The sequence below is a fragment of the Hemiscyllium ocellatum genome, chromosome 9, assembly GCF_020745735.1.
Source record: "Hemiscyllium ocellatum isolate sHemOce1 chromosome 9, sHemOce1.pat.X.cur, whole genome shotgun sequence".
Taxonomy (NCBI): Eukaryota; Metazoa; Chordata; class Chondrichthyes; order Orectolobiformes; family Hemiscylliidae; genus Hemiscyllium; species Hemiscyllium ocellatum.
The window spans coordinates 48,037,850-48,064,708 of NC_083409.1; the positions used below are offsets into that span (position 1 = coordinate 48,037,850).

Genomic DNA, 26,859 nt, shown 5'->3' on the forward strand with positions numbered 1-26,859 from the left:
TTATGTTCTTCTGATAACTGAAAGGTGATGTCAAGTGACCAATGATGATTCAGCAACTTCTGCAGTTCAATACATTATTGCAAACAAGATAAATATATCTTGGTAATGATATGTAGCATTAATAAATATGACAAAGTTAAATGCCTGCCAGTTGATATATCATTCTGCACAATTTTCTAATTGGCTTATTTGATCACTTATGCTGATTTCCCAAAATATGAACTGCTAAAATGATTAAAAATCAGAAACAGCAGTAAATAGAAAACAGGCATTGTTGCTTTGAGTGGCTTTTTTTTGGCCGCTGATTTATAAGCAACTTTTTTTAAAAATATATGACCTAAATTTAACAAGTTCTTTTAAATACCTATGAAAATATTCTATGTTCCATTTTGGTCAGGGGAAGAGAGGAAAGAATGCAGTATGGCTAATCTCCAATATAAGGTTTTGCCTGTGAGATTTAAGTTTTACTCCTTTTTAAGCTTTTATCGTGTTTCTCTTCCCCAATGCATGCAGCCCCCAAATATTCATTGACACTACTGCTGCCCCTTCATAATCCATTCTCACTTCTGTTCTGAAAGCTCAGCTTGTGCTGTACCCTCTGCTTACTAAATATGGTTCTGAGTTGAGAGCATTACTCAGAAAGAAAGCTGAGAATTATGGACTGGAAGAAATGTGACGAAAGACTGAGGTATCAAACAAAGTGCTCGTGAATTTTTCAGTTACACTAAAGAACTTTAAAGCTGTTAATAAAGAGACAGGCGTGAAAAGACTAAATGTAAGGATTCATGATAAGAACTGAAGTTAGAAGCTGCTGAAGAAAAACACTGATTCGATATGGTACATCTGTACACACATTTAAAAAGGTGTCTCATCTTTTACGGCTAAGTTCAGATTTCAATACAACTTCCAGTGTTGCAATATCACATTGAACTCATTGCACCTTTCCTTCCCTCTCTTAGTTTTAAACTGATGTATTGTGATGTTCCTTTGGTTGAGTGCTATTTTGGAGTGCTAACACATCCTCAAACAACCTCTAAGAGCTGAGTTATTTGAACCCTGCTGTTGTGCAATTGTTAAGCGTTTCTAGCAGGCAAGTAATTTCTTCAATGGACATGGCAGTGACTGATTTCAAATATGAATTCCGAAATCGACGAATCAGTCCCCTCCATTCAGAGTAATTAGAAAGTTTGGAAGGGTGGGCGTGAGCAGAAAGTAACACCTCTGACAGAGATTCCTTTTTTTATTAAAGGACACCTCTTAATGCTTCAATTAAAGTGGGGGATTGAGGCTAATGCAAATAAAAAGGATAAAACTTGGAAAACTAAGTAGTTGGAGTAAACCATTTTGGCCTATTGAGCCTACAACATTGTTTCACAAGATCATGGCTGATTTTCTACCTCAACTCCACCTACCCCCCCATTATCCTATATCTTTTAATTCCCTTGGTAATCAAATCTATTAACATCCTGTTTTGAATGTATGCAATAGCTGAGTATCCATAGTTCTGTAAGATGGAGAATTACAAAAATCTGTTACCATTTGAATGTAATGATTTCTCCAAATTGCAGTTCTAAACAGCTGATCATAATTCTGAACCTCCTAATTATGTTTTAAATTCCTCAAGCAGGGAATAGTTTTTTTTCGGTGAGTTCCCCATCAAACCCTTTAAAGTTTTATGTTTTTTGTGATCACATAGATTTTATATTTTCTTCACCAAGAGTTGGTTTGTAAATTTGTGTTTGGCTTGAATTAATAATATCTTAAACTGCAATAGATGGTAATGGATTGTGTTTATGTTAATTGGGACTGAATCACTTTCTTAAAACATGATTTGAATATTTTTCTTGTAACTGTTCACCAACATGGTGCTCTTGTATTTTCATGTTTATTTGTATTTTGTATCTTGCATATAAAAAAAAGTTGATTTTTAAATGAGATTCAAGAATAAGCAATCTTCAATTATACCATTATGATAGGTAGCAAAACAGGAAGAATTCTTCAACCTTACACAATGCCAACTGGTCAGCCTAATCAGCCGAGATGAGTTGAACGTGCGCTGTGAGTCTGAGGTCTATCATGCTTGTATAGAATGGGTAAAATATGACTGTGAAAACAGACATCCATATATCCATGCATTGCTGAATGCAGTAAGGTGTCATTCTCTGACTCCAAATTTCCTGAAAACACAACTGCAGAAGTGTGAAATACTCCGAATGGACTCCAAATGTAAAGATTACCTTGTGGAAGTCTTTAAGGAGCTAACACTGCACAAACCAACCAAGGCCTGTCCTTGCAGGTCACCAAATGTTCCTCAGTTAATGTACACAGCTGGAGGCTATTATCGGCAATCACTGAATTTTCTGGAAGCTTACAATCCTTTGGAGAACTGTTGGATCCGATTGACAGATATGCCTTTACCGCGGAGCGGTTTAGCTGCTTGCACCGTTCATGGACTCTTATATGCAATAGGAGGAAGAAATAATTCGCCAGATGGCAATACTGATTCAAATGCATTGGACTGTTACAATCCTATGAACAATCAGTGGTCCCCCTGTACGCCAATGAATGTTCCCAGGAACAGGGTTGGAGGAGGCGTGATAGATGGAATGATCTATGCTGTTGGTGGATCTGAAGGTTGTATCCATCACAATTCTGTAGAAAGGTTTGTCATACTATATTTTAAAAATTTAGAAAATTTGAAACATTGCTGTTTCTCTTCTCTCCACTTCCTAAGTGCTGAGCCCTGAATCTAGTTGCAGTGTTTCCCATCTCTGTTCACTTTCATCTGTAGACCCTGTGGAAATTCCTTTAATGAATCATCACATAGTGTATTACATCCTTCTTCATTCCATCAAGAAAAGGGAAGAATTTACATGCATTTAAATTTATTTTGTTGATCTTTAATAGTCAAAAGCTGATGCAAATTTTGTGTTTTGGGCAGTTTTTGGACTGTTTTAGTTCTGTAACTACACCTGCCTTGTGCGCATAGTTCTAAGAGTTTCACAATAACCAGCCATCATTCAGTTCTGCTCAGTGAAAGCAACAGCAATGTTCACCAATATGACCTTTAATGTACAAAGTTTACATATTGTCCATTCTTCCTATATTTTAAGACTTACTTTTGCAACCAAAAAGTTGTTAAACTGGATTATAAATTGTACAATTTTGAAATGTTAAACTACAGTTATAATATTTTAAAATAATACTTATCCTAAAATAATTCCCTCTTGACCCTGGACTGTGAATAACTTGGTAGTATCTTTAATTTCTTAGAAGTCTCCCTTCTAACCCTGTTCATTAAGTACATCTTAACAACCATTCTCCCAAACTGATATTCATCTTTCAGAAATTTTAACCTGTTTTTCTAAATCCAGACACTATTTTCAATCTGCCCTCCAGTTATGTTTGTTGCTATACACCTTTGTGCATTGATACAATACCTTTTGTTTCATGTCAGCTATGTTTATACCATATTTAGGATAGTACGTTTGCACTTACAGATATGATCCAGAGAAGGACCAGTGGGAATTTGTGGCTTCGATGTCAACCAGCAGAATTGGTGTTGGTGTTGCAATAGTAAATCGCCTTCTGTATGCAGTTGGTGGCTTTGATGGAACAAATCGTCTCAATTCAGCAGAGTGTTATCACCCTGAAGACAACATGTGGAACACCATTGCACCAATGAACACTGTTAGAAGTGGGGCAGGTGAGTAGTTTGGAAAAAATCACTTAGGTGAGCAAAATTAAAATTGAAACTGGGTTGAGGGAAAGTTTGTGATGGTACAATTAACCATTCTGTAGCAAGCAACAGCAGAAAAGAGATTCACTTCTTTCCCTAAAATCCCATTCTCTTATTCCCCTAAATCTACCACTTGCCACAACAAAAGAAGGTCAAGTTTATGTCGGTAGCTCAAATCGATAAATACATGGAGTTCATCATGAACTCTGGAAGCACTAGACAGACTCACGATCTGGAGTTCTCTCCACCTATCCACATACCTCCAATCCTACAGCCAATGTATAACGCAACTCCTTATGAATGAATTGACTGGAAAACCAATAATAAGCTGTGAAGTGTTCGCTTCCTGACTGAATAGAAGCTGAAGGCTGCCACCAAGTTCCACAAAACCGACACCCAATATGTAACTAAATGTCATGTAACATTGTTCTCCTGAAAGTAAATTAATATTACATTTTGTGTTTTCTTACTTGTATTTTGAAAGAAATTGAGTAAATTGATTTTCTTTCATAAAATATATTGGGTTCTATATAATTATTTATGTTGCATTACTTGATCTTAGACACAACGTTGGGAGAAGTACTACAATTAGGATTAGTGGCCGAGATCTGGAAAAAGTCAGCCATATTTCTTATTCCTGATAACTTTGTTAATAAATGTATGTCTGTGTGTATGCCTATTAATCATCTGTCCTGTGAAGATGGAATAAAGTTTAGCTATGTAGCTTTAACGTGATAATTGAACATTCTGTCCAGTATTCATTACGTCAGTTAACACAGTAATACGAGTCATGAGTGAGGCACAGTGGGAGTGGTCATGTCCATGGAACTGTAGCCCAGTGTGAATCAGTACCTTCAAAACGAAGGAAGAAAATGTAGAGGGTGTAGAATTGCAAAACTAATGGACTTGTTATTTTGGTTTAGGTATCTGTGCACTAAAAAACTATGTTTACGCAATTGGAGGATATGATGGTGTAAACCAACTAAACAGTGTGGAGCGATATGACATTGAAACGGACAGATGGACGTATATAGTGCCAATGAAACACAAGCGCAGTGCTCTAGGAGTAACAGTTTATCAGGGCAAAATTTATGTGCTTGGTAAGTTTTAAACAGCAAACTTTATTTTCTCATTATTGGCAATCTTGGTGCAGCTTCTCCAGGCAGAAACCAGCCCTGGTTTATATTATTTGAGCGTTTTGTTCATTTTGAATGTTTCTGCATTTAAATAAGTTTAAAATGATTTCATTCACAGGATGTGGGCATTGCTGGCTGTGCCAGCATTTATTGCCCATTCATAGTTGCCTTTCAGAAGATGGCGGTGAGCTGCCACCTTGAACTGCTGCAGTCCATTTGGCGTTTATACATCCACAAGGCTGTTAGGGAGGGATTTTGTGGAATTTGACCCAGCATCACTGAGGGAATGGCAATATATTTCCAAGTCAGGATAGTGGGTGATGCCATATATCTGATACCCTTGTCCTTCTAGATGGTAGTCGTCATGGATTTGGAAGGGGCTATCTAAGGAGTTTTAGTGAAATTTTGCAATGCATTTTACAATACACACTACTGCTACTGAGTATTTGAGATGGAAGAGTGTTTGTATATATGGTGCCAGTCAAGTGAGCTGCTTGGTCCTGCATGGTGTTAAGTTTTTTGAGTGTTGGTAGAGCTGCACTCATCCATTTCATGTTTGACTTATGCCTTGTAGATGATGAACAAGCATTGAGGAGACAGGAGCTAAGCTATTTGCTGCAAAATTCCTAGCTTCTATCTGATCTTGTACCCACAATACTTATGACTAATCTAGTTGAGTTTCAACCCCTAGGATGTTGATACTAGGGAATTTGGTGATGCCTTTGAATGTCAAAGATAATGATTAAATTCTCACTTGTTGGAGATAATTATTGCCTGAAGTGTACGTGGGGTATGATTGTTAGTTGCCACTTGCCAGCCCAAATCCAGGTGTCCTCCAGTTTTGCTGCATTTGAACATTAACTGCTTCAGTATTTGAGGACAGTGAATGCTGCTGAATATTGTGCAATCACCTTAATGTCCATTCCCATTTCTGACCTTATAATAGAGGGAAGAACATTGAAGTGGCTGAAGGTGGTTGGATCTAGGACACTACCATGAGAAATTCTTGCTGAGATGACTGACCTCTAAACAACATAAACATGTTTCTTTGTGCCAAAGAATTTTCCCCCAATTCCTATTAACGTAGTTTTGCCAGAGATGCTTTCTGTCTTTAAATTCTTCTGCACGTGGATTTATACATGCCTGGAAAGACTGAGATACCTTCCAGAATACCACTGTTCCTAACTACTCCATTTTAGCATTTGCCTTTTCAGTGAGCATATAGTCCTAATCACATGTGGCCATTCAGTTTCCAGAATATCCCTTCTAATCTAATCTAATCTCAAACTAATACGATTTATTCCTCAGCCATTAAACCAGGTGCAAGTTCTGTAACTTCTCAACTCTTTGAATAGAGTAGTTTCTACTGCATTATATTTTACATCCTTTGTATTTAATCTTTTGTGCCTATTGACCCTCATTCTTAATCTTTCAATTATTGGAAACAAGCTGTTTTATCTACCCTTTTTTTGTTTCAACGAGATAACCTCTCATGTTACTAAACTCCACTGAGTAAAGGCCCAACCTGCTCAACCTTTCATTATTAAACAATATTTTCATCACAGTAGTGAGCCCTTTCTGAATTTCTATCGATGCAGTTATATTCTCAAAAAGGGTGACCCAACTGTTCAGTTTGACAGAAGCAGACTCATCAATACTCTGTATAGTTTTGGTGAAACTTCTCTACTTTTATACTCCACCCTTGCAGTGAAGGGCAAAATTTTATTTGTCTTACAAATTTCTTGTTGCACCTGCGTGCTGACTTCTGTAAATTATGTACAAGGACAACAAGATCTCTCTGTACTGCTTTGGAGATACTGGTGTTGGACTGGGGTGTACAAAGTTAAAAATCACATAACACCATGTTATAGTCCAACAGGTTTATTTGGAAGCACTAGCTTTCGGAGTGCTGCTCCTGCATCAGGTGGTTGTGGAGAGTAAAATTGTAAGACACAGAATTTATAACAAAAGTTTACATTGTGGTGTAACTGAAATTATTATTGAGAAAGATCTGAATTGTTTGTTAAGTCTCTCATCTTATTCTAAAACATGGTCATTCTAAAAGATGAGAGACTTAACAAACAGTCCAGGTAGTCATCTCTCTCAAATTTAAATATATAGAGGAACCTCTTTCATCCGAACGAGATGGGGGCGGGGGGCACTATTTCGTTCGGATAATTGATTATTTATTAATTGATTCAATGCCTCTCCTCTGGGGCTCAGTTTTCTGAAGCTTCCTTTTTCCTCGCTCTGCCTATCTTGCTCTCTCTGTCTCAGGGTTTATTTCTGAGCAAACACACCTTTGGGTGAGGGGTGGGGGTGTTGGTGGGAGGCTTCAGCAATGCTGCAGGTCCCTTACACACACACCTGTTCAAATGGGGCTGACACAGTGAGCACTATCTAAGTCTGCTCTTTGTTCAGGAGACTAGGCAGCAGTATATCACATTTGAGCCCCTGCGCCTCCCACCTGTGTCTCATCCACTCCCCACCCACCCCTCACCCCTGTCAGCCCCTTTTCTGGGGCAGTTGGAGTGGACACCAACAGCAAGACTGCTGCTGCCTTTGTGGGGTGAGTCTCAGAATAGTGTGCACGCATATGCACACGCACACGCGCACAACTTTTTACTGCAATGTTTTGGCAAGTTCCATTCTGCCCTGTAAAGGACAATGTTGGAGAGAATATCTGGGGAATGGGTGCTTAGGGTACACACATGTGTAGAGCTCCAGGGAAAACATGTTGGGGTGAGAGAGCGAGTGAGTGTGGTCAGTCAGTCATTTGGATATGGTGCCTGGGCTCCCATCGATGTCCAGGACTGTTCTCAACAGCATTTCAGCAAGCTGGGTTCATGTTTAATCATTGTAAACAAAAGACGTAATCAGTGTTGAAACACCTCTTTGATGTAATGTTTCTATTGGAATTTTGAGATCTTCTTTGGATAATTGATCATTCGGATAATCGAGGTTCCTCTATATTCTAATTTTTTATTCTCCCTGCCAAGCCTTGCATTTGGTTAGAAACAAAAAACAGCGGATGCTCGAATCCAAGGCAGGAAGCTGGAAGAACACAGCAAGTGAGGCAGCATCAGGAGGTGGAGAAGTTGACGTTTCAGGTGTACTCCATCTGCCAATATTTTGCCCAATTGGAAATGGCAATGATTAGAGAGACATTTGGTGTGCGTGTCTTAAAGTAGTAGGGCAGGTAGATAAAGTGATTAAGATGACATATGGGACACTTGCCTTAGGAGCCGAGGCATAGAATTTCAGAGCAGGGAGGTGATGCTGGAGCTGTATAAAATGTTGGTTAGGACACAGCTAGGGTAATATGTGCAGTTTGGAAACCACATTATAGGATGGATGTGATTGCCCTGGTGTGGGTCCAAAAGAAATTTACCAGGGTATTGCTTGGAATGAAGAATTTTTGTTATGAAGAGAAATTGGATAGACTGAGATTGGCTTCCTTGGAGTGAAGAGATTGGGGGTGGGAGGAGATATGATTTAGATGTACAAAATTATGAGGAACAAAGACCCCATGTGGACAGGAAGAAACTTTTCCCCTTGGTGGGATAATCCGAGACCAAGGGGCATAGAATTAAGCTAAGGGACAGATGGTTTTGTGGGGATGTGAAGAAATTCTTTCTCACCCAGATGGTAGGAATCTGGAACTTTCTTCCTGCTAGTGTGGTAGTACCACGCACCCCTAATATTTAAGAATTATTTAAATGTACATTTGCAAAGTCAAAACATGAAAGGTATGAACCAAGTGGTGAAAAACAGGATTAGTAGAGTTAGGTGGCTGTTTTTGATCTGCATGGATTCAAACAACTGAAGGGCCCTTTTTTCTGTGCTGTAAACTTCTATGACTCTGTGACAATCCACTTAACCTAACTTTATTCCTTTGTCATTTTCTCAACTTGCTCTCCCAACTTCCTAATGTCAACAAATGTGGCAGCAAAACAGTTGATCTCTTCATTCAAATCATTAATGTAGACTGGAAATGGCTGAGGCAAGAATAGATTCCTGTGACCCTCCTCCAGTTACAGTTTCCAGTCTTAAAATAGCACATCCATTCTGACTCGTAATTAGCTAGTCCCCTCTCTCTGCTAATATTTAACAACTCTCCTCAGTCATGAGCTATTCTGTTATAGCCTTTTACATGGTACCTTTTATCAGTTGCCTTTTGGTGATCCAAATACACCCCATCTGTTTGATTCCTCATTATCCATCCTGCTTGTTGCAAACTCAAAGTACTTGAAAATTGTTAAATGCTGTTTCATTTTCACAAGCCCATGTTGACTAACTGACCTTTTAAGTTTCCTGCTTTCTGTCTTTTTCTTTAGAATAGTGGTGTTACCCTAAATGTTAATACATTTGTCAAAGCATAGGGAGTTTTGAAAGATTGCACATCTCTGCAGTCACTTCTTATTAGACCTAGGATGCAGGTCATTCAGGACCAGAGTATTTGTCAGCTTTTAATCTCATTAGTTTTTCTAACACATTTTATCCATCAATCATTGGTTTAAATTTCTCCCTCCCTTTTTGCATCTTGATTTTCTACTATTCATGCTATGCTTTTTTTGAATGTGAAACAGATATAAAATACTTGTTCAACATTTCTGCCGTTTCCTTGTTTCTTATTAATTCTCCAGTCAACCGCCGAAGACACCAGTACTGACTCACTTCGTTTTTTATATACCTCTAAAAGCTTTTATTGTTTGTTTTTCATATTTTTTTGTTTTTTCTCCTCATACTTAATTCCTTCCTCTCAGCCTCTTTAGTCATTCTTGCTGGCTTCTAGAATGCTTTGAATTTTCATGACTGTCAGAAATCTTACAGCAAATGGGACTAAATTAGGCTGGGATATCTGGTCAACATGGACGAATTGGTCTGAATGGTCTGTTCCATGACTCCACTTCTTGCAATTGATAATGCCCCTGAGTTTGTTTAGTTCGTCAATGATCGAACATCTTCTCGTAATCTCTTTCTTTCTCCATGGAGTATATCTGTGTTGAGACTTAGTAAATATCTCCATACTTATTTGCCATTAATTCTGTACTGTGTTATTTAAACTTATTTTCCTATTTCACTTTAGCCAACTATTTTCATATGTTTGTATGAAATAGCGTTTACATAAATTTAAGTCTCTAACTTCAGAGCTAAGTTTCTCATCCTTAAGCTGAGTGTGAAATTCATCATGATATGATCACACTCAGTTGAACAGTTTTTTTGGTTGTTAATTAATACTATCTTGTTGCATATTACCATGTCTAAAATAGACATGTTGTGATTGGTTCCAGAATTTATTGTTCCAAGAAACTGTCCCAAACACATTTTATGAACAACTCCTATTTCAGACTACTTCTACTGATTTGATACACCAAATCTTTGTGGAAATTAAAATGTCCAGTGATTGTTACAGTATCTTTCTGACTCGCTGCTGTTATTTCTAGATTTATACTCTGCCCTACAGTGTAGCTGTTGTCGGAGGGCTTATGATCGACTCTGAGCCTTTTGTGACTTTTCATCTCTTCCCCAGACTGGACATTTGGATTCCCAAACCAAGATCATTTTTAACTGTTGTCCTGATCTCAGTCTTTACTGACAGAGCCATGTCACCTTATATTTTCCTCCTTCTGGTCCTTCCAAAATGTCAGTACCCTTGAATCTTCAGGTGCAGTCATGACTACTTATCCATTATATAGACTTAATTGCTATTATATCATATTTCTTCCATTTGGAAAATCTATTCATTCATCTTGTATTTAATGCTGTGCATACTCCGATAAGAAGCCACTCATTGTTAATTTACCTTTTTTTTTTCTTACTCTGACCTTCTACTTGCTGGTGCATTCTTGTGTATGCATGCTGTATCCCTTCCTGTAGCATTCTAGTTATTGTTACCCATTTTTGCTACCATGCATAATAGGCAAAATGCTGTGAATATTGGCAATCTGAAGCACAGAATTTTGGAAGAACTCAGCAGATCTAGCATCATCTGTGGAGAGAGAAAGAATTAAGATTTGGAGACATGTATCACTCTTCTTCAGAACCATTCTTATGATGAACTTACTAGATTTGAAACGTTAACTGTTTTTCTCTTCACTGGTATCACACAGAGGGAAAAAAGCTGAATACCCATTCTTTTTGAAATCTCTCTGGGTTACTTCTAACTTTTTTTTCTCTTTATTAGGAGTTGTGGAAATTTCAGTTGTGAAAGTTGTAAAATTTTCTCAATCACAAATGCCAAACTAATTAGCCTGTATTTACACAGTTTAGCTCCATTTTCCTTTTTGACCAATTTACCAACTTCTGGTGTTAGTCCAACCTCTGCGAATTCTTGAAATCTAATTTCTTACTGCTTCATCGATTTTCTTCACTCTCTGCTAGGCCATTGAGCAGTGGGACTTAATTTTGTCTCATCTGTTGTCTTTAAGTCACTTTGTAAAATACGGGAGAGTAAATTAATTTAAAGACCAATGTCTAAACTTAGCTGTGGAATCCAAACATTTTTATTTAGGTATTGTAGGTATTTTCTAAAATAAAACCTACTGTTGTCCAAAAACCCAGTGAAGCTTTTTTGTAACCTTGCCTGAGCTGACTTGTCCCTCATCTTTCTGAAGTATATCATAATCCTAACCTTGTTCTTTTTGGTTTTTCTAATAAGATTTTCCCTCATCAGTTGGATATAGTGCCTTGCATTTTAGTCCATATGTTGGTTAACTATATTTGGCACGTTTACCTAATTTATTTAATTACTCAAATTACATTGAGCAAAGTCTCCATCCTTGAGAGGTCTAACCACCTGCTTAAAGGAGTCTTTGCACATTTCTAGGAATTGTGTTCTCTCTTCCCTATTGATTGATACAGAGACAGAATCAAGAAGTGGATAAATAACATTCACTAAACAAATTTGTTGTTCCCACTCTCATCTTGAATCTGTGATGGTTGCAGTACATTCTTAGGTGGCCTTTCTTTCTTTATAAGTCTACACAATTGGTGTCAGATGATTCTATGCCTGTGGTGACTGAATCCTATTTTTGTCTAAATTCCCAGGTGGGCACTTTTGAAGATAGCAGTAAGGAGAATAAAAATTAGCAGACTTTTTAATTCATACTTTTTAGCCAAGTATGCCAAGGCTAATTGTGCCAGCTGAGACTGATGCAGAATCAGGTGATCTGGCATTGAATTGGAAGCATTCCTGTTCTGTTCAGCTTGACACATATCTTGATGTGTAATTGGGGAATTAACGCATCGGGAGAATTATGCTGAATGTTCGTTTCACCTATACACTTAAATCTTGGCTCTATTTTAAATTCTAGTACAAATTGTTTTGCTCAACCAATATATTACAGCTGGGAACTTCTTTCTTTTTGTATTAGTACCTGTTTTATGTCCCAAGGTTACAGAAGTATCTGACTTTGCCTACTGCTGTCATACATGGCAAGTTCAAAAGGCACAAGCCATAGTCAGATCTGCCCGCCCATCTCGTTCTTGCAGCAAGATGATTTCCAGACTTGTACATGCACCCGTTTGAAAATCACGGGTATTGACCACTTTGCTGAGGTCAACAATGTGTCTACTGTAAATCTGTAAAACAGAAAGAAAATGTTTAATTCACAGTAGGTTTAGATTAGATTAGATTACTTACAGCGTGGAAACAGGCCCTTCGGCCCAACAAGTCCACACCGACCCGCCGAAGCGTATACCACCCAGACCCATACTCCTACATTTACCCCTTCACCTAACATTACGGGCAATTTAGCATGGCCAATTCACCTGACCTGCACATCTTTGTGACTGTGGGAGGAAACCGGAGCACCCGGAGGAAACCCACGCAGACACAGGGAGAATGTGCAAACTCCACACAGACAGTCGCCTGAGGCGGGAATTGAACCCGGATCTCTAGCGCTGCGAGGCAGCAGTGCTAACCACTGTGCCACCGTAGTTAGTTAACATTAAAATACAGATTAATTCTAGGAGCCAGTTTTGGAAGATCAATACTTCCCCTCTGTTTAAGAAGATGCAGAATATAACAATGTCTCTTTAGACTCCGGGTCAAGTATAAGTACTTTGTGTTCAGGTCACTGACAGCAGAATAAATAGCTGCCTTACAAGCCATCTATGCAGCATGAGGATTACTTAAATAATGTTTCTGGTCAGCTGCTGATTTTTGGAGCTGTTGTTAATGATCCATTGGCAGTGTAGGTATACTAGGAACATATTTAGGACTGAGAAGGAGAAATTTCTTCCCTAAATGGGTTGTCAGTTTTTAGAATTCTCTGTCACAGAGGGCTGTGGAAGTGCCACCATCGGATATGTTTAACGCTGAGATAGATTTTTGGTGTCCTAGGGAAGGTGTTCTGGGGAGTCGGTGAGAAAATGCAGTTGAGGCCCAAGATTAGCCATGATCATGATGGTAGAGTGAGCTCAGAGAGCCATCTGATCTACTTTTGTTGGCATTTCTTATGTTCTAATGAGTTTGCAAATTCGACGGTAGAGGCTGCAGAGCAATGTGCAAACACAGTTTTGCTTGTGTTCCTGCGCTAGAAAATATTACTGTAATTAAAATCTCATGGTAAATTTTTCCCTTGGTTATCGTTCATTGGTTTCTGAATTGGCCAGCTTGTTTTATTGAAACACCTGATGGTGAAATGTAATGAATGGTATGCCACAGGGATTCACATAGATGCTTTTTCATTTAATAATCATTACTTTTATGAAAGAACCAAAGATCTGGTTAAATCTACAGATGACACATTAGGGTCAAGAGTGTAGTGCTGGGACCCTGGTGCTGTGAGGCAGCAGTGCTAATCATTGAGCCACCGTGCCACCCCAGTTTAATCAAGAATCGAGCTACAAAACCCTGGCACTATGAAGTGGCAGTGCTAACCACTGAGCCACCATATCGCTTTGAAATACATATGTATTTTCTGTAGACCTGAATCTTTGTACAAGTAATTCTAAGATCTAGAGATTTTAAAATGCCCAGCAAGCTCACTAGCATTTGAAAAAATCAGTTAATGATCTGTGTCTGATCCCTTATCAGAATTCTGATTTGATAAGGAGAAACTTCATTTTTTTTAAATTCTAATTTGACCTGTTGCTTTCTAGTATTTAAACAAACTTGAATACGACTTATCTCTTTGTTATATTTTTTTCGGTACAACACAGCAGCTAAAAGAGTTAAATTGTGACAGGTTGCATAGACTGGGCTTGCATTCAAAAATGTAGAGATTAAACCCTGACCTAATAGAAATATTTAATATGACCTTAAAGCTTTGAAAGCATAGAAATTATTTGCTCTGGTAGAGTTCAGAACAAAGCACCACAACTGGGCCACACAGGAGAAGAACAAATTTCTTCTCTCACAGGATAAAAGAAACTGGAAACTTCAGTCTGTTTCATCTAATGGGTTTGAATCAAGAATTGTAGTTACTTTCAGTGAATTTTACTTCCTGTAAAAATTATTATTCTTTTGGTAATCCTGTGTATTCTTGGATAAACAGTCTCTCATTTCTCCACGAAAACAGTTCCTGCAGTTTGAAGTCTAATTTTGGATCAACTGCACTGAAAGCACTTGTTTACATTCTTAATGTTGAGAGTACAATTTGATTATCGAACATGTTTCCTTTCCTGGTGATGTAGATTCAGTGCTCCAAATGGCCAAACTTTATTTAGGAGCCTAGATAGCAGGTCTGTAAACTGTTCAACCACGTTGCAGCTGACTCTGCAACTATCAACATGTACAAACTTTATGTTTAGAATTTTCATAAAACAATCCAAAAGCAATGTGTCTGAAGCTCGCCCACCCCACTCTCTGGTACTGTGGGTTGAGGATCACTAACTTGATGTACCTATTCCGTTTTTAAAAATTCATTTGTGGGTTGAGGGTGTCACTGGCTAGGCCAGCATTTATTGCCCATTGCGAATTGCCCAGAGAACAGTTAAGAGTCAGCCACATTGCTGTGGGTTTGGAGTATCATGTAGACCAGACCAGGTAAGGATGGCAGTTTCCTTCCCTAAAAGACATTAGTGAATCAGATGGGTTTATCCTGACAATCAGCAATGGTTTCATGGTTATTAGAAGTCTTAATTGCAGATTTTTAAATTGAATTCAAATTCCATTATCTGCCGTGGTGGGATTCAAATCCGAGTTCCCAGAACATTACCTTGATCACTGGATGAACAGCCCAGCGATAATACCACTAGTCCATTGCCTGCCCTTTAGCTCAACTTTATGGAGATGAATTAATCAACTGTATGTTCTTGAGAACCTTTGTAATTTTACCCCCGAAAGTGAAGAAATAATTTCCTTAAGGCGCTACTATTAGAAGTAGCTTTTGGAATTAGTTGCAGACAAACATGCCACTCAAATACTACAGACAATAGTGCAAAGTTGCCAGAAAATCTTGGTTACAGTGGTGTTGATTTGAGGGGTAAATTTTGGCTTAATCACAAGGGAGACCATCCTGTTTGTCGTTAAGTGGTACTATGGGATTGCTTGCATTCACCTTGAGCAGATACTGGCATCCGTTAATTTTATAAAAGTTGGCACCTCTAGCAGTGCAGCACTTCATTTACTGCACTGGAATAGCTCAGGTCTTTGGAATGGGACTTCAACCTGTGAGCTTATTAGCTTGTTTTACATCAGTGCTTGGGTAGAGATGCTCAAAAGAAATAACTGAATTTTTTTCTAACAGTATTGTCATCACTGATCTTCCATGAATAGCTAAAGTCCAATAACTAAGCTCTCGCTATTTATTTTATTCACAATACACATGCTGAGCAGCTGGCAGGTGAGATACTCTTGAGTTTTTTTTCCCTGGGAATAAACAAGAATATGGACTATAGAAATAAATACAATGTGCTTGAAATATTCAAGTCTGGTAGCATCTGTGGAAAGTAAAACAGATTTAATGTTTTAAGTCCAATATGACTCTTCAGAACAGAAAATGAATTGCAAGAATGTTCATTTTGGTGTATGTGAATTGTTCATGTTTTGACATATCTTTTGTGGATAGGTGGCTATGATGGACAAGATTTCCTCAGTAGTGTGGAGTGCTTTGATCCAGACACTGGTCAATGGACAGAAGTGACCCAGATGACCTCTGGCAGGAGTGGTGTTGGTGTGGCTGTGACAATGGAACCGTGCAATTTGGTTCGGCGCTAACGTTCTCAATCTCCAGATCAACCTCCAATCTTAACAGTTCTCCTGGATTTTACAGTGCAGTTTTTGACAGACTGTACTGGCATTTGCTGTAAATCTCTATTTCACCTATGCAGTCAAATCACATGAGCAGTTTTTAAAAAAAAATTTTGCACTTCGTTTTGCCATAAATCAGAAAATTTTGTATGAACTCCCTTAATTTGACATTTAGTAACTGATGAACATAAATTCTGAATCTCTCAACCAGTCCAATTAGAGTGCTTAATGAATACTTGTTAGATATTCACAGGTGGGTTTGTGTTGCAGAGCTTGTCTTGCTCACCAATCTGAAATCTACAGTGTTTATCACCTATTCCCAAAGACAATTTCCATGTTCTAATGAGGATGGCATCTTGTAACAATATGCTAATTACCTAAATTAATTAACTTTGATATTTGTAATTACCCACTTCTTGAACAGCATGCACTAAATAACCGTAATAGATGAGCATATGGTAGTAAATTGGAGCACAAGTCTCTGTTCCATGTGAGAGTGCAGAATCCAGGTCGGATTACATTAGCTACACAGTTAGAGGAGGGGCAGGGGGATGGGCACAGGAAGGAACATCCATTTAAAAGATTTTCTCCTTTTGCTCACCACATCTGGTTTCTCTTGTGCTCTGTACTGAGAAGGGGCTGTATGGAATTTAACTGTGTCAGTTTGCCGGTGCCATAACAGATTATTTTGCACTAGTATTTGTGTAAAAATTTCCAAAAGAAATAATTGAATCCATTCTAACACAATGAACATCAGTGACTTAATTTCTAAGACAGTATTTTTAATAAAATGTGTTCACTTTAATAAACATTGTATTTAATAAATATACTTATGGTCTTTTCCAATGGTTCACAGCATAGAATTTTCTTCGATTTCCCAGGGTTACTCCTATTTGGATTTTAATTACAACATAAAAGGCTATAGGTGAGCTCTTCAAGCATGTTGATTGTTAATTGCTGATTGTCCTTCCATCATCTTTATTAGCAATCTCACACCCTCTACAGCTAATCCTCAATTTTTCCTGTTGATCTGTTAATGCACCTTTTCAGCCTGACTGAGCTGAGAGGCGGTCTGTGTTCAGGCTGACTCTTAAATCAGCAACTCAATTCAGATGTGTTATTTTCCTCTTTATTTTTCATGGGATATAAGAGTCAGTGGCGAGATCGACGTTTGTTGTCCATCCCTAATTTTGCCGCCTTACTGAATCGCCTCCTCCCAGTTAGAAGTCTACCATAACACTGGATCTGGAGTCATGTGGGCTAAATGAAGTAAGGATGCCAGATCTCCTTACCTAAGGGATGTTAGTGAACCAAGTAGCTTCAGTAGTTCCATGGGCATAGTTACTGAGACTAGCTTTCAATTCCAGTTGATACTAAGTTAGTTTAGTTTGAATTTAATTTAAAGTGCAAAAGCAGAGGTAATGTTAAGTCTACGCAAACTTGTAGTTATATGAATTTGCATGATCTAATTTCAGGCAAGCACAAAAGTTACTGAGATGGTACAGAAGCAGCCCGCTAAGCTGTTGGCAAGAATAAGATGTCTCTGTTTTGAAGAAAGGAATATTTTACACTGGTTTACATTCTGGCTTAGATAAGATCTGATAAAAATGCTTTGAAAAGGTAAATAAAGAAAAAATGCATCTGCTGTTCAAAATTAACTGGAAAAAACATGGATGAAGACAACCAAACAGAGTGGTTAGTAGAGTTTTTCAATGGAGGATTGTTTGGTTTATTTCAAACCCAACCAGAAACAACGGTGGAAGAAAATGCCATTATAGCATCTTTCTAAAAGCAAAAATTTTGTTTGCAAATGAAAGGGGATGGGTCTATATGGACAGTACTTTGGGAACTAGCCAAGTGTCACTATGATGAATTGCTTTCCCTTAACCACTTTTTCATTTGCTTCCCTATCCCAATTACTTCCTCCTTATGACTGCAATTCCAGTTTTTGTGTACCCTATGAGTAGTGATTTCCCCATCAGATGGGTATTGGCACGACTACTTTCAATCATTTCTCTTTACCTTGCTCCTTTAATATTTGTGACCTTGGGTTAATATAAAGTAGGCCATGTGGCCTTCAAGCCTACTGTTGTTCTTCTTTTTTTGTTATTCCCTGTTTATTCTTAGTTCACTAATCTTGATCTGTTATCTTTTTCCTCCCGTGATCTCAAGTGAAGGGGCTGTAATTTGCAGTTGTTTTTAATGTAGCTCTGGTAATTTTAGCAACCTGAGCATTGCGCAGAGTCGGAGTCTGGCCACAATGGATTTGGTTGGGAGGGATGGATTAGAGACACTGTTTGTACTTGCTTGTAATCAAATGGTCAATCTTGGAAATATATTTTTTCATTATATATAACTGGTAGTGTTCCTGCTGTCAAATACCTGCTGTCACTTACCATAAGAAAGAAAATATGAACAATGACCGCGATGGGGATACTGCTAGGTGCCTGGAATTATAATCCCAAAAAGGCTGTTCTCTTTCAAAAGAGGAAAAGGAATGTGGAAGTATTGGAGAAAGGGTAAAGCGGTGGATTAACCTTGAGTGATGCATTTTACATTCATCCTGTTAAATAAAATCTATATGGGTTAATTTGCACTGCACCAATCAGTCAAAAGATATCAATGTAAATCTTACCACAAAAGTAACAATCTGATCAAAATAAATCAAGTTAGAGACTTTTAAGTAAGAGGCAGTTATTGTTTTTTAGTGTTTTCTTTTACTAGAATCTGTGTAGAACCCTGTTTTGGTGCTCCTGAGGTGTTCAATCGCATTTTGTTGGAGACCTATTCTCCAATTTTATGACCTGTTGCCCATGAAGGAATGTAAAATGTATTCTGCTGGCTCAACTGAAATTGAGGAAGGCACTGCAGGATAATGTAAAGCATACCGTTATAATATCAGTGGATATGTTTATGACTCTCCAAGTGGTGGGAATTTAGGATTCAAAAACTTAAGAGTTTGCCCATGTGATGATGCACTTAAGGTTAAATGGAAAACTTTTATCACATTCAGAATTTTTAACTTCAGATTATCTTCAATTTACTTTCTACTCAGTATATTACAGTCTAATAAGTCTTAATTTATAGATGGCCATAACTAGTCAATCTACAGAATAAAGGATTCTCAAATACATCCTTGGATAAGTGCAGCATTTAAATACATTGGACTGGGAAGTGAAGGATTCTTGTTTGAATCTTTCCTCCTTTCACATTTGGACACAATTCATTCAGCCAAATAGTCATGGTTACAAGTATTAGACTTTGTTCCCCCAGTAAATGCAAATCCAAACATCATAGCAGCTACATAGGTTGCTCAGACTACCTTGTTTTTGACTAGGTTCCAATCAACTGAGGTTGAAGAAAATTAATTGTAATAATTAGATTAGATTAGACTTACAGTGTGGAAACAGGCCCTTCGGCCTAACAAGTCCACACCGACCCGCCGAAGCACAACCCACCCATACCCCTACACTTACCCCCTACCTAACACTACGGGCAATTTAGCTTGGCCAATTCACCTGACCCGCACATCTTTGTGACTGTGGGAGGAAACCGGAGCACCCGAAGGAAACCCACACAGACACGGGGAGAACGTGCAAACTCCACACAGTCAGTCCACACAGCCACACAATTAGTACTTAAGATAAATTTGGTTTCAATTTTTTTTGAGTTGATTTGATTTATTGTTGTCACGGATACTGAGATATAGTGAAAAGTGTTGTTTTGTCTGCGATCCAAACAGATCATACCTTACATAAGTACATCAGGGTAGTAGAACAGAATGCAACATATAGTGTTACAGCTATCAAGAAGGTGCAGAGAAAGATCAACTCTAATGTATGAGAGGTCCGTTCACCAGTCTGATAACAGCAAGGAAGAAGCTATTCTTAAATCTCTCAATGTATTTTCAAACTTTTCTATTTTCTGCCCAGTTGTAGAGAGTATAACTAGGGTGAGAAGGGTCTTTGATTATGTTAATTGCTTTCCAAAGGCAGCAGAAAGTGTAGACGGAGTCAGTAGAAGGCTGGCTTTCGTGAAGGATGGGGCTGAGTTCACAACTCTGAAATTTCTTGCAGTCTTGGGCAGAGTAGTTGGCGTATGTGATGCATCTGGATAGGATGCTGTGTATGGAGCATATATAAAAATTGGTAATAGTCATTGTGGACATGTCGAATTTCCTTATCCTTCTGAGGAAGTAGAGGCACTGCTATGCTTTCTTGACTGTAGCATCGCCCAGATGGACCAAGACCGATTGTTGCTGAAAATGTGTTGCTGGAAAAGCGCAACAGGTCAGGCAGCATCCAAGGAGCAGAAGAATCGACGTTTCGGGCATGAGCCCTTCTTCTCCTGCTCTTTGGATGCTGCCTGACCTGCTGCGCTTTTCCAGCAACACATTTTCAGCTCTGATCTCCAGCATCTGCAGTTCTCACTTTCTCCAAGACAGATTGTTGGTGATATTTACTCCACAGAACTTGACGCTCCTAACCATCTCTACCCCAGCACCATTGATACAGACAGGAGTGTGTCCTCCACTCTGCTTTCTGAGATCAAGGACCAGCTCCTTCATTTTGCTGACGTGAAGGGAGAGATTATTGTCTTTACACCATGCCACTAAGCTGTCTGTCTCTTGCCTGTACTCTGCCTCGTCATTGTTTGAGATCTGACCCACCACGGTCGTGTCATCAGCAAAAAGGTAAATGTTAACATCCCTCAAACTGAAACATTTAAAACAAAATGCTAAACTCAGTAACAAAAAATTGTAATTCTGAACCTTAGAAGTAACTAGCATTTATGTAACACCATTTACATCCTCAAGACTTGTCAGAGTACTTCAATCCTAATGCGTTGATAGTGAGGTGCATTCACAAGATTATACAAATGAAAATGAAATAAAAATCTGTTAAGGAATAAAGTTTGAGCAGGATATCAGAAAATGTTATGTTCTTCATCAATTAGTGCCATAGAATCATTTACGTAAAATGACGGAAAAGACCTTGGTTAAGCATTGAATTCAAATTATTGTATCTATGTAACTGTACAGCACTCTGAATATTACAAGTGATCTGTCAGCCTAGATGTGTTTAATTAATGAATTGAGATTGCTGTCACCAAGCAAAGCACAAACGTTCTAAGAAACTACTCAGTGAGCCTGTGCCTCACACTAAGACCCACTAATTCACTTTTTCTATGTCGTAGAACATGATGGGGAGCACAAGAGTTTAACGAAAGAGAGGAACTGAAGCAAATCTGTATGAGTAGAGAAATAGTGCAGGAGAAATTGATGGGATTGAAGGCCGACAAATCCCCATGACCTGATAATCTACATCCCAACGTACTTAAAGAAGTGAACCTAGAAATAATGGATGCAATGGATAAAGATTCTTTAGTCTCTGGATCAGTTCCTACGGAATGGAAGGTAGCTAACGTATTCCCACTATTAAAAAAGGGAGACAGAGTAAACAGGGATCAAAGACCAGTGAGTCTGATGTTGGTACTGGGGAAGAAGCTAGAGTCCATTTTGAAACTTTTTAGAGTTCAGCACTTAGATAACAGTGATAGAATCAGACACAGTCAGTATAGATGCACAAAATGAATAATCATACTTGACAAATCTAGAAAATTTCAAGGGTGTAACTAGTACAGTTATTCAGGAGGAGCCAGTGAATGTGGTTTAATTGGACTTCCAGAAGACTTCCAAATAAGAGATTAATGTGTAAAATTAAAGCATATACGATTGGGGGTAGTATATTGGAATGAATAGAAAATTGGTTTGCAGACAGGAAACAAAGAGTAGAAATAAATGGGTCTTTTTTTCTGAATGGCAGTAGTGACTAGTGACTAATAGGGAAGAATACCCCAGCTATTCACAATGTACGTTAATGATTTAGATGAGGTAACTAAATGTAATATCTCCAAATTTGCAAATAACACAAAGCTGGGTGTAAGGGTGAGCTGTGAGGAGGATGCAGAGATGTTGCATTATGGTTTGGACTGGCTGAGTGGACAAATGCATAGCAGACGCAGTATAATGTATTCAGATCTGTGATTATCTGCTTTGATAGCAAAAACAGGAAGAGATTATGCTCTGGCTGTAAATTGAGAGAGGGGAATATTCGACAAGTCCTGGGTGTCCTCATACACCAGTCACTGAAAGTAAGCATGCAGGTTTAACACGCAGTAAAGTTTGCCTTCATAGTGAGGGGATTTGATTACAGGGACAAAGGTGTCTTGCTGACATTATATAGGGCAATGGAGAGGCCACACCTGAAATATGGTGTGCAGTTTGGGTCTCCTTATCTGAGGAAGCATGCTCTTGCTATAGAGATAATGCAGCGAAGTGTTACCAAATTGATTCCTGACATATGAGGAGAGATTGAGTCAGTTGGATTGTATTCGCTGGAGTTTAGAAGAGTGATGGGGAATCTCCTAGAAAGCTATAAAATTCTTAACAGGACTAGACAATTTAGATGCAGGAGGGATATTCTCCATGGTGGAGGAATCTAGAACCAGAGCTCATATTTTAAGAATAAGAGGTAAAATTTTCAGGACTGAAATGAGGAGAAATTGTTTCACTCAAACTGGTGAATCTGTAGAATTCACTACCATAGAAAGTGGTTGAACTCACTATCACAGAAGCATTGTGTTTTCAAGAAGGATATAGATTTTGCTCTTGTGGCACAAGGGATCACTGGATATAGGGGTGTGGGCAGGGTTAGGGTACTGAGCTCTATGATCAGCCATGATCATATCAAATGGTGAAGCAGACTCAAGGGGTCAAATGGTCTAGTCCTGCTCCAACCTTCTATGTTTCTGTGTTTAGTGCTAATCCTACAATAATCAGCCATGGATCATTGGTAACACTCATACCTCTGAGACCGAATTCAAGTCCTCGTCCAGAAATCTGAGACACAGACCAAACCGACACTCCCACTTTCATAGTGAGGCAGTGTTGCATTGCTGGAGATACTATCAGTCAAAGAAACATTAAAGTTGGGTCCGGTTTGTTATCTTGAAGCAGGTGTGAAAGATCCCTTATATTTTAAAGAAGAACAAGGGGAGAACTGTCCCTGAGCCCTGATCAATATCTATCCCTCAGCCAACCTTACTGAACGAGAGTAATCTTTTCTGTTGGATCTTCTTGTGCTCCCTGTACCACCATAGCAACAATTCTTCAAATGCACTTTATTACAAATAAAATATTTTATGACATCCTCAACTCGTAAAGGTAATGTATAAATTCAAATTATCATTTTTTTTTCTTACTAAAAGGTTACTTAACTGCTTCCAGGAATGAAAAGTCTGGTTGATTGGTAAAAGGAGTACGTGAAAAAAGATTGAGTAGCTAAGGCTTGGAATGCACTGTCTGAGAGTTGGTGGAGGCATTTAAAAGGGAATTACTGAAGACCGTTACTTGAAAATGAACAATTTGCAGGGTTTTGGGGAATTTGGCACTAAGAAAAATGCTCATTTAGAGACCTGGTGCAGACACTGTAGTTGGAATGATCTCCTTCAGAGCTGTATCAATTTGGAATTTTTTCCCCCAAAGCTGTTGAAGCCAATTGAAAGGGGTCAAATGTAGCCTTACTCTATAAATTTGAGTATCAAACTTGTTGATGAAAGGTCAACATTTCACTCACTCATACTGGAGTCTCCAGTTCCAAGGTAAAACTTGAACAAAGGTTTTTCATTTCTTCAAATTCTCCATGGTTTGTGCCTGAAATTTCTCAGGGTCATCACGCTCAAGAAAGTATTCAGATCTCCGAGATCTTATCATTAAAGTTATAGCATTTTGTACAATCCATCTGAGGATCAGCTGAGAGCAACCTATTACCCAACTGATTGTATCAGCACAAGAAGCTTTCAATAGCTGAGAGCTGCCAGAACATTAACTCTCTATTCCAAACTATACCTGCCTTAAATTCCACATGACCGGTTCTGTTGTTTCTGAATCTGCCTATTATATGTAATTCTCATTACCTGTTTGTAGTAATTAATTTGGAATAAGCTTATTTTGATTGATACAAAAAATTCGTGTCGACGTTTTCTATATTGCTTCAGAAAATAAAAAGCAATATTTTTGTGGAAGGCTTCAATCTTTACTTCAAAGAGAGATATATTATAGCTACACTAGGGATTGCTGTTTGTGCTCCTTTGAATGCGGATCTAAAGAAACTGTGAATTGAGCATGTACCAGATAATAATCTGACCAATCTATGTGTTAAAACTGCACACCTGGGGATACTAGAAAGCCGTCAGATGTTGGCCACAGAGATTGTACAGCCTTGTAAAAGTCCTTCCCATTAATATAATCTAATCTTCAGACGATGTATAGATTGGTTGAATCATTAACCTCAAACAGTTCCACTTGCTCACTCCTTTACTCCACAAACAATGGGACTTTCACTGCTCTCTGCTCTATGATACAATAATCCTCCTTGGATGATTTTTTTCCACAACATTTAAAAATAAGTGAGTTTTGAAACGATTTGTAGCTCAGGTTGGGGTTCTGCATGTGAGTTTGCTCGCTGAGCTGGAAGGTTTGGTTTCATCACCATGAAAGGTAACATCATCAGTGAGCCTCCAGTGAAGCGCTGGGGTTATGTCCCACTTTGTATTTGTGTGTTTAGGTTTTGTTGGGTTGAATGTGTCACTTCCAGTTCTTTTTCTCCGAGGATGGGGTCCAAATCGATGTGTTTGTTGATAGAGTTCTGGTTGGAATGTCGTGCTTCTAGGAATTCATGTTTATGTCTCTGTTTGGCTTGTCCTAGGATAGATGTGTTGTCCCAGTCGAAGTGGTGTCCTTCCTCATCTGTATGTAAAGATATTAGTGATAGTGGGTCATGTCTTTTTGTGGCTAGTTGATGTTAATGTATCCTGGTGGCTAGTTTTCTGTCCGTTTGTCCAATGTAATTTTTATTACAGTCCTTGCAGGATATTTTGTAAATGACATTCATTTTGCTTGTTATCTGTATAGGGTCTTTTAAGTTTATTAGCTGCTATTTAAGTGTGTTGGTTGGTTTGTGGGCTACCATGATGCCAAGAGGTCTGAGTAGTCTGGCAGTCATTTCAGACAGACCATGAATAGACAGATACAGTACAACGAATCATCGGCATTAGACAGCGGCAAACATAGAAAACGACTAAACTAGACCTACAGAAAAATCTAGACAAACTCACAGTAAAGAACATCACAGACAATACAGAATCCTGGATCAAAGACTTATCAGACAGACCCCTAATAGACCCTGAAAAAGCCGTCTTGGTAAGAGGATTAAATTACAACTTCAGAGACACAGACAAAGATTCCTTAGCAGCTTTAGAAGGAACACTGAAAGACAACGAACTTAAAGAGGAAACCCAGCAAGCCATCAGACAGACAGCTGCACCAACATTAAGCAGGAAAAAGGAAGGAAACACACTCAATACACAAGAAAGGAGAGCACTAGAAAGACTTAGGATTATAATGTTTTGTCTTCTCTATCTGCAGATAAAGGACATTAGACAGTCATTTCAAACAAAACAGACTACTACAAGAAAGCGAATGCACTGCTTGCAGATACAACATTTACCAACAGGCCCGACTCCATAACTAGAGAACTGAATCACAGCCTTACTCAAAATAAACTTCAGAAATCTGGAGAATTAGACAAGACAGACTCAAAAAATGAAACCAGATGGATCCAACACATCATGCTTCTATGAACTACCCAAAATTCACAAACCAGCAGCCCCTCTCAGATTCATAGCCTCTCTACCTGGAACACCAAGGTACAGACTAGCCAAGGAACTCCACAAAAGACGAAAACACTTAGTGGAGGACTCCCACCACTCCATCCACTTCACTCAAGAATTCCTGAACCCCATCAAAAACACCAAGATAGAAGAGGATGAAATAATGGTCTCCTTTGACGTAACAGCCCTGATCACATCCATCAACACCAACCTGGCTAAAGAAACACTGACTACACTATTTGAAGAACCAAAGTCACAAAAATCAGACACTGCCAGCTTCATCAACAAAGACAACATCGTCAAGCTATGCCTCATCACCCACTTCACTTTCAATAGTAAGACCAACAAGCAAATCAACAGAACACCCATGGGATTTCCGATATCAGGGTTCCTAGCAGAAGCAGTAACATAGCAACTTGAACAAACAGCTGTCCCAACCATCCAACCCAAACTTTGGGTCCACTACGTGGATGACACTTTTGTCATCACTAAATGAAACAAATTAGAGGAAATCTTCAAGACCATCAATAATGCCCTTACTGGTATAAAATTCATGAAAGAGGAGGAAAACAATAGATGGCACAGCAGAGCAACCAGTCAATGGGGAGCTTCAGACCATTGTGTACAGGAAAACGACACATACGGACCAAATACTTAACTACAGAAGCAATCATCCAAATATTCACAAATGAAGCTGCATTAGGGCATTATTTCAATGAGCTACCACACACTGCAGCACTGAGGAGCTATGAAAAGCTGAGAAAAATCACCTATATGGCATATTCAAGAAGGATTGGTACCCTTTAGGGTGTAGGTTCGCTCGCTGAGTTGTAGGTTTGATAGCCAGAGTTTCATTATCTAGCCAGGTAACATCATCAGTGGCGAACTCCAAGTTGTTGTCTCCTGCTTTAAATTTGTATGTTTGTCCTGGATGGGGTTCCTGGGGTTTGTGGTGATGTCATTTCCTGTTCGTTTTCTGAGGGGTTGATAGATGGTATCTAGATCTGTGTGTTTGTTTATGGTGTTGTGGTTGGAGTGCCAGGCCTCTAGGA

General features: G+C 38.6%; 1 protein-coding gene across 2 annotated transcripts in view; it reads left to right on the forward strand.

Annotated features, from left to right (window-relative positions):
* The window catches only part of LOC132819009 (kelch-like ECH-associated protein 1), a 66,906-nt gene extending 50,002 nt beyond the window's left edge, over nt 1-16,904 (forward strand). For both annotated transcript variants that reach the window (XM_060830246.1, XM_060830247.1), the window contains 4 exons: nt 1,977-2,662; nt 3,501-3,706; nt 4,663-4,839; nt 15,894-16,904. In XM_060830246.1, coding sequence (XP_060686229.1) covers nt 1,977-2,662; nt 3,501-3,706; nt 4,663-4,839; nt 15,894-16,042 — 1,218 coding nt within the window. In that variant the 3' untranslated portion in view covers nt 16,043-16,904. The remainder of the gene's footprint in view (nt 1-1,976; nt 2,663-3,500; nt 3,707-4,662; nt 4,840-15,893) is intronic.
* The last annotated feature ends 9,955 nt before the right edge of the window (nt 16,905-26,859 follow it).